We start from the raw sequence: 8,983 nt of genomic DNA, 5'->3' as shown, positions 1-8,983 counted from the left end.
TCCTCACACTATTTTGCAGCTGAAGTAACTTTTAGGGGAAACAGAATCTCAGTTTAAAAGCAAGACTCTCTCATAATAATGAGTAAATTCAGCTTATTTTTCTACTAGTAAGAATGATTTTTACCCACTATAAGTTCCCAACTAGAAATTTTGCTAGTTTGGATTTTTTATTCTGTATTGATTATTTTTCTTACAACACCTATGCTGAATGATTCTTAAAATCATAGAGATTAAATTAGAGCCCAAATATTTCAAGGGAAAACAATGTAGTGATGTTGCTACACACCACATGGAAAAGAGAATTGTTAAGGACAAAAAATTAACAAGAATGCTGACACACTGTGCTTGTTAATTATTTTTTTACCTTATTTGTGATAATTAGTTCATACTTAATTATAATGGAAAGATCCCAGAATTCACGGAACCCAAATAATTTTTTATTTTATTTCTGCTCATTATTTACAAATGCCTATATTAAGAAATTTGCTATTTCTGAGTGAATCTTTAAAGATAAAAAAACCAAAAAAGCCAACCCAAAACTTCAAGAAAAGTTAAACTTCACCTACCTAAGAAAGCTCCAAAAGACACTCTGCCTATACCTGTTTCATAAAGAGGGAAAATGAAAGGATAGATTTACAGAAAATACAAAAGTTATGCAAAAAAAAAAAAAAAACAAACCCAAAACGAACCAAACAGAAAACCACAACCAAAACAGGTTAGCTACACAAAGAGGAAGTGAAAAAGATGTTAGTACCATAAACTGGATTAGTATTGCCTTTCACATGTCAATCAGATTATTTTAAGCAGCAATTAAATCAAAACACTTTGAGAACATAGAGATATTATATTTGCTCATGTTTTAAGACTGTTTTAGATTGGTACTTCTCTTAGATTTCACTTCAAGGTATAATTTGCTGTATAAACAACTTGATCATGTGAATGAAAATTCTCTTCAGAAAATGCAATAAAGAAATGCTTTCCTGCTCCAACTCTGCTCATTAAAAATACTTTGCATATTAAATTTCAACATAGAAACTTGTTAAGGAGTTTTAGCCTAAGCCTGCTTACACATACTGAAAGCCCGTGTAACCTATCACAGACACTCTAAAAAGGCCACTGTGTGCAATTAATTCAGAAACATAAAACCTAGTTTACTTTCATGAGTCAGAGTTCTAGAACAGTATTTGTTTTGACTTTGGAATTTCTGCCTTTCTAATTTGAGTGCCATGTCATCATATAATTTCTCTGGAAGGAGATGATCCTTATAAGCAACATCACTGAAATAAGTTTATTTGCAAGTGAAGTTAAGCAGTATTGATCTGGACGATTTTTCCTGATCCATAGAAGTTGCCCTATATCTTGAACTGCAAACCATCACTTAAGTTTATGCTACAACACATACACAAAAAAATCTCCCTCTGCCCAGTTATAATAGGACAGATTAAATAAGAATAAAGCATTAAGCAGAAGTGAGACTAAAAGAAAGGCATTTTCTCAGACTAACTGGTGAAAAACACAGTAAAATGCATCTTTATGAAGTATCATTAAACTGCAGCCTTTTCAGTACTCACAAATACAAAAATAGAGAAGTTAAGTCTCTGGGTTGCAAGAAGCCATGCAAGCATTTATGGACTCAGTTACTTGTGCTTGCCCAGCAAATATAAGAGCACAGAGAGGAAAACACTCCCCTTTATGGAAAGATTTGCAAGAAGCAAAGTTCCTGTGGTTTTTACACCTTTGTGAACATCATCTAAAAGTGTTTTTCAGAGAACAACAACAGAAAGGACAGAAGGACTGGCTGTCACCAATACTACAGACTTTCAAACGTGAAGCTGCAAGTTCTGCTTTATGAAGTTCCTGGAAGTCTGGACCCAAGTGCAAGTACCTATATCTGTTCTTGTTTGTTCCTTTAATTTGTAATCTGACTGTGGAGATTCAAAAATCAACCCAATAATCTCTGTTAATGTATCTGTCCATCAGCGTCAGAGAAAACAAAAGGGTGCACTGGCAAACCTGAAATAACATACAATACAGGTACCAAGCCCAACAGGGTTGTTTCTTCACTAAAATTTGACTCCTGAAAAATCTTGGAAGTACCAGAACACCTGGGACAAGCAATGAAGCACTTACTGATTAAATAAATAAATATATAATGCACACACACTACCCTAGCACTGAACACCTGGGAACTGACAGAGTGAAGTCAGAATTGTAAGATTTATAGAAACTGCCACGTAACGCTTAAGTCTGCTATGTGAAAGGACAGGTGAAGAAGGGCAACTCAGTACACATCAGATCCTAAAAGGCAGAGAAGAAGCTGCATTCTGCTCCTTGTGAGGTATAATTAAAGCTATTACATACATTCCTCTAAGTTACATTTGTAAAATCACACCTAGATACTTTACTTTTACTAAAGGATAAGTTGATCCAAGAAGAAATATGTATTATTTTGATGCTCAGATTCTTGACTGCTAAGATTTGCAGTTAAAATGTGTTCTTTCATCTTGTGAACTACAAACCATCAGTACCTTAAGGCATAGCATGGCATACCAAAACTTAAAGCAAAGCAAGCTCAATACAAGCTTACTATAATTATGAAGCAATGGTTCCTATATAAGACATCTTTCCTTTTAGGCTGCTGCATCACTCCCTAACTATACTTCATCAATTTTAGCCTTGCGAGTTAGATCTAATGAGGCCCATTGTTTTGGTGTACAAAATAATGCACCAATTCAGCAAAAGATCCCGATTTTTAACAAATCATATTTATTTTCAACAGTGCAAATCTTAAAGCCAGTTCAAGGTATGCAGTTTGGACTGTCAATATCAGACCAAGGATGGAAAAGGCATGAGTGGTTTGAGTAAAATTTATCGTATAGACAAACCATACAAACAGGATAAAGATTGTTGAATTCTAGGAGAAAAGCATAAGAGAATATTTTAACCCAACAGTAATTAGGCCTAATTTGGACTCAATTATATTTCTTATAAAGAGAGCTTTATTTCAAAATATGACCTATTCTTAATTTAAAAAAAGGGAAGAGAAAAACATTATTAAAAATATAAAACAGTTCTTTGCTAAAATACTTCTACTCACCAAAGTATTCATTTAGAAATGCAAGAGAGGCCACATAGCAGCCAAGACTGAGGAATTCAGCCACCACCATTAACCAGTGCCATGTTCGTATGGTCAGTGCAACCATCAAGAGCTCAGTCAAGATCAGGGCAGTGAAGGAAATGGCAACGACATGCACAAATTCGGATTCAAAAAGCAGCAGGGCTCCATACATCAGAATACCACCTGGATGGGGTGGAGAGGCACACAGGGTTGGCAATACACTCTGTGTGAAATTTCACTGTATCAGTTTTTACTGCACACTGAATGTTTGATTGCTCATTATGAACATTTGTCCAGCAATTTTTATAACATTGATGTTTCTAAAGGATATTTACTGTATTTTGTACATGTGAAATAAGCCAATCAAAGTAAAGGCATATAGAAATAAAACTATTAGAAACTTAAACACCTTTTAGTGCAATATAGCTGATGAACTGTTAATTAACCTAATTTTGTCAAGTGCTACAAATAAATGAGATATTGTTGAAAGTGTAATTACTTTCAACTGATTACATAATTCAGATTTCTTCAACAGTACTTCTGTCATTCAATGAAAGAAAACTACTGTGTAAATATATGCCATGTGATAAGCACTCACTAAAATTTTTCTGGATTAGCATTTAATTAAAAACATGTCCTTTTTTAGGTGACATGCACCAATGAAAATACCAATCACGCTGTGTTTTGAATAGGCCTGGTGCACTACAGGAATATCGATTTACAAGATAAACAGAAAGCAATATATATAACTACTGATGAAATGTTAAGCTTTGGGAATTCAACCTGCAGCTGAAAAACAATATTGCTAATCTCAGACAAAAATTTCTCAGTTCGGCAAAATTAGGACTCTCTCCTACCTTGGTAAATACTGATTAAAACCCAGATGAGGAAGGTCTTAAATGACAAAGATCTTCCCTAAGGGAAACATGTGAGAGGACAGTTAAACACAACTTTAAAAAAAATAAATCTACTCAGCTCATATATTTTTAATAATTCATTGCTAGAGAAACATTTTACAAATAAATTAAGCAGTATTTGAAATTACAAAGGCTACAAAGCTTCTACTTGTTTTTATGATTCTTCATTTGAAGCTTGTATAGAAATCACACAAAGTCTAAATTTGGGAATAAGACGTTAAGGCCTTAAACAGAGGGATATTTTAGCTTGCAATGCTCTGACTAGTTTTCAGAATGATAAATACAGTAAAATTATTTTATTTTTTATTTGTAAAATGTAGTCTTCAAAACAACTATGGCATTGGGTACATACTGAAAACCTTAAGCAAATCTACAATCATTTACTCATAACTTCTAAATGTTAGATAAACTGCCCATTTGATTTCACAGAATAAATTTATGACTACTGCAAATTTTCAACAAGCAACTATTAGCAAATAAATGTTAAATATTTTGATTGTGAATGGTACAGACTGAAACATATGCAAAAATCAAAGAATAAATGCTGAACATATGATATTACTCTTGCATTCTGGTAGGGTACTGATGAAATATGCTAGAACTGAAGAGTTGATAGGATACACATTTTAAGGGATAAAGTAGCAAACAAAGCAGCCATTTTACCACAAAAAATGATCACTCTAGGACAGGCAAGAATCAGCACTTCTTCATTACTGTAGTAAGTTCTATGTTCTGTGAACAACTTTCCAGAGGCAAGCTTATGACTTTGTTTAGCAGGTGAAGCCCATGCATTTTGAAGTTTGATCATGGACTGAAATATCAAAAACTTCAAAGATTCTCAAGCAAAGAACTAAGATCTCCAACAGAAGAAAAAAAATGATCCCACACTAACATAGGTAATAGCTAATTTAGTGTAATTAAAGAGATAAAGACTCAAAATTTTGGACTAGAGCCTTTAACTGCTTCTGAACTTTTAGAAACATCTTTGAAGAATTTACTATTCCTAAAAAAGACAGTCTGCTTCTATTATAACCTTCCTAGCTGACAGCTAAGGATGAAGAAGAAGTGCTTTTCAAAAAGCTTATTAAAACAGAATCTTGAGATTTATTTCACTCTCGTGTGTAACAAAATTACAAACTGCTTGTTTGCAAGTATGCGCAAATACAAAGAAACAGTATCCATGGATGACTGAGTTCAGATATATCAGTTAAAAATATCTGTTATTTAAAAGAAGACAGTTTTTGGAGACATCAGCAGTAATTTCTGCATGTTTGGAAAAAATAAATCTATAAATTCACCAATTAAAAAGGAAAACTAAGATGTGAAAATATAAACATAAACAACTCCACATCAGAGATTTTTGGGACAGAGTATGTTGCTTTATCAACATACCTTCAGGTTTGAATTATTTCAGTACAACTACTGGTGACTGGAGAAATGCATTAATAAAAATGATTGAATAAAAATTAATAAAAATGTTTGGTACTGTGGATTATTTTAATAGTACAGAAGTTGGCAATAGTTGTGCAATCTGTCTTGCTTGGAATACCTTAAGGAAATGATTGTAACAATTCCCAGTTTTGCACACTGGAAATTTTAGTATTTGTTTATAGCTGAGCACTGAGGACATTCATACCTTTGTGAGATCCTTATATAGTTCTGGATATAGCAATGCCATTTCAGGCTTCACATCTTGATCCAATACTAAAGAGAAGACTGGAAACATAGTATATATGGTTGCATACCTAGGAGAAAGGAAGAACACACATTAACACTTTCGTATGATATAATTTTATACTGATGTACTGAGTTCAATTATTCTTTTTATGTAAGTGAAATTAAACTGATTCTTTTTCCTAGTACTTAGGCAGCTTACCAACAAAGCTTTCACATGGAAACGACCTGCTCTTGTGGTTCTGAGAGCTGTCAGTTGTGAGAAGTTAAAGAGGTCTTATACACTCAAAACCAATAAACATATTTCTCTCTTCTATCACCCAAGCTTTTACCACACTCCCTGTGCACTTGCACTTTGGACAACCAGTCTAATGAACTGACATTGAAATTCATCAACTAGATGGATGAAAACTGAAGAAAAAAAAAGGCCCTATATTCTGGACAACCTGGAGAAGGTAGGTTGGTGGATGTATAAGAGTCTTAACAGCTTTTTAAGAGGCTTTGAATTTTATGCATGCCAGATACACACTTTCACATGTACTTCCCTGGAACTTAGAACCTAACTGCAAACCTTTTAAAGAGGTCTACTGTTTGCCTCTGCAAAGTCTGATGTAATCAGACCATGGTTTGACTAAGATTTAAGTTACTCTTGATTTAAGTTGTTATTATTTACAAGGAGAATAAAAAGAAGCTCTCAGGTCAGTAGGGACAGAAGACACGGACAAACACAAACATATGCACAGCTCTCAGCTGTATAACTTGGGGAACCGTATTAGTAAACCAGCTGCTGCAACATGACCAAGGTGCTCCTAATGCTGCACATATTCACATTAATGGAAATCTATATGGCAAACTTGGATATATAGCATTTGTAGAGGAGATTTCATAGTAGCTTCAGCTCCATTTTTAACACAAAACCCTGTGATTCTCACTGAGATTTGTACATGAATCTGTGTGACAGCTGAACCTGGTCTGGTCTGGGAGATTTTCTTTATTGTTTTCACCCTCATATGTGCACAGGTACTGTGGTATCTTCTAAGGCTATGCAGATCCCTCTCCCCAGAGAACTGATAATGAGGCTTCCTCCCTTCATATAGTGCATATGCAACCTAGTGTGACTTTTCTTGGTAAACTCATCCCAGGTTTTGTTAGTGTACCCATGATGAATGCATGGAAAACATGGAGGATACCAAGCCCATGGTGTTATTTAACCAGTTAGTTTGCTGTATTTATTACCAGAAATTATAACTGTTGCTTTGACTTACCCTACCATTAGGAATCCTTGGTACAAGGGAACAGATGCAAAGTAGAAGACTGATGAAAATACAGCCTACAAAAAGCAGATCATTAATTATTTAATATAATTCTACATACAAAACAATACAATATAGAAAAAAATAACAGTACTGGTTAATTAAGGTTTTGTGACATTTCAAAGACAGACATAGGGATTTTAACAATTCAGAAAACAAAGTTTTAAATACCTGCATAGTTGAAATAATAAGGCCTCGGTGCATGACAAATTGACCAAGTGCTGCTGATCTTTTGTAACTGTTTCGACCATGTACCATCAGTAGCCTACCTATGTGTTTAAACTGTGTGATAGAAAAGTCTGCTGCTAGAGAAGCTTGTTTTCCCTCCTAGAAAAACAGAAAAATATTTCAAATATGAAGCTCAGTGTAAAAGATGTGTATCAAGTTTCAAAATTCTAAGCAATAGGCAATTTTAAAAGTTTGTTCCTTCTTTGAAAATCAACCCTGCAATGAGACATGACAATTTTTTTTGTGCATATTCTAAGATGCAGCGGGCTGTAACAAATAAGTTTAATTGCTTCTCCTGCTTCTTCCAGGTAAATGCTACACAGAAACAACTATAGTCTTTCCTGCTTTTAAAAAGATAAAGCAGAAAACATTTGTATGTTTTCTGTATGCAAAAATACTAAAGACTAAGCATTCTTATAATTTTGCAGTATACCTTAATTAGAAATGATCAATTCACACTTATTTAAGAATAAAGCTTCCAATCCCATTCTACTAGGCTTATATGTAACACATATTTCACAATGAAACTGTTAACATTACCTTGCCTTCAATTCCAATTCCACAGTCTGCTGCTTGGATCATGCTGACATCATTTCCTCCGTCACCTGGAAAATGTCACTACAATATTCAGTTCTTCAGAGGTTTTATTCTCCTGGCATTACAGTATTTGAGAAACCTCTTACATGCCTTTAAATTCGTACAATTAATCTATGATTTAGGATTAATTACTTCACTAATCAAGACTTTCCTGCAGAACCAAGCAGATAACCACACCTTTCTCATGGAATGGCATTTTGTGCCATAACTATGCAATACCTGGCTGCTGGTAGAGGGATCAAGTCTCTCTGGTTTTGTTTCAGCTATTTCTCTCTGGTGCCACCTGCTGATTACATTTATCACAGATTTTACTCGGAGGATTGTGACAAGAGTTACCTATTGCACATGTGCGTTTCCCGGTGTGGTGCTGTAACAGTTTCACGATGTGGGCTTTCTGCGTGGGAGAGCATCGGCAGCACACTACAGCAGGACACTGACAAGCCAGCTCTACAAATTCATGCTCATAATACTTCAGACAAACCTGAGGAAAAAAAAGATGCTTCAATTTATTTACAATTAAATACATATAGCCCAACACAAAAACACAATATATAGATTTTTTGACGATGTTTTCCATGTACAACATCTAACTGGGAGAAAAAAAATATTCTCCTGACTGTAGCTTTATTATTTTTAAAATCAAAGAGAATGTCCCTTTGAGCAGCAATGTGCTTTGAGGTTAAGAAAATAGACAGTACTAAAACATGCTGTATACAAATTCCATTCTGTTACTGTACAGAAGACTAGAAACCCAGTAACATTTGCACATCTACAACATACATCATCTAATTTGCACTCAGTGATAAGCAAAAGTATCTCTAAGGACTACTTAAAATATGGGCAAATACTTGAAAAAAAAGCGTGAAGATGCTGATACATTACTTTCTGACCATAAGCATATAAATAATTTGACAGAAACCAAGTTTTTACCTCAAGTGAGTCCCCAGATATCACCAAGGCACAGTCATGCTTCCTCCTAAAAGCATTTAGTTCTAAGTGAGCCTCTCCTCGAGTGACAACCTTCAATAAAAAAAACTCAGTTAAAAGATTTTGTTAAATTCTTTAAAAAAACCCATGCCTAAACAAATTAAGTTTTGACAACTCATACCCAGAAACCTTGGTTCAAGGGTTTTATA

The 8,983-nt window shown here is 34.3% G+C and overlaps 1 protein-coding gene across 8 annotated transcripts in view; it reads right to left on the bottom strand.

Annotated features, from left to right (window-relative positions):
- ATP9B (ATPase phospholipid transporting 9B) overlaps positions 1–8,983 on the bottom strand; it is a 156,222-nt gene that overhangs the window by 1,982 nt on the left and 145,257 nt on the right. For 7 of the 8 annotated variants that reach the window (XM_085571539.1, XM_085571538.1, XM_085571540.1 and 4 more), the window contains 9 exons: positions 8,778–8,867; positions 8,184–8,328; positions 7,791–7,855; positions 7,194–7,349; positions 6,975–7,039; positions 5,672–5,780; positions 3,976–4,033; positions 3,098–3,301; positions 567–599 (listed from right to left, as the gene is read on the bottom strand). In XM_085571539.1, coding sequence (XP_085427665.1) covers positions 567–599; positions 3,098–3,301; positions 3,976–4,033; positions 5,672–5,780; positions 6,975–7,039; positions 7,194–7,349; positions 7,791–7,855; positions 8,184–8,328; positions 8,778–8,867 — 925 coding nt within the window. The remainder of the gene's footprint in view (positions 1–566; positions 600–3,097; positions 3,302–3,975; positions 4,034–5,671; positions 5,781–6,974; positions 7,040–7,193; positions 7,350–7,790; positions 7,856–8,183; positions 8,329–8,777; positions 8,868–8,983) is intronic. The other variant, XM_021553373.3, reaches the window with a different exon arrangement.

Source organism: Lonchura striata, chromosome 2 (genome assembly GCF_050655825.1).
Source record: "Lonchura striata isolate lonStrDom1 chromosome 2, ASM5065582v1, whole genome shotgun sequence".
Taxonomy (NCBI): domain Eukaryota; kingdom Metazoa; phylum Chordata; class Aves; order Passeriformes; family Estrildidae; genus Lonchura; species Lonchura striata.
Note: the sequence above shows the minus strand (reverse complement) of the source record. Positions and strands in the feature narration are given on the sequence as shown.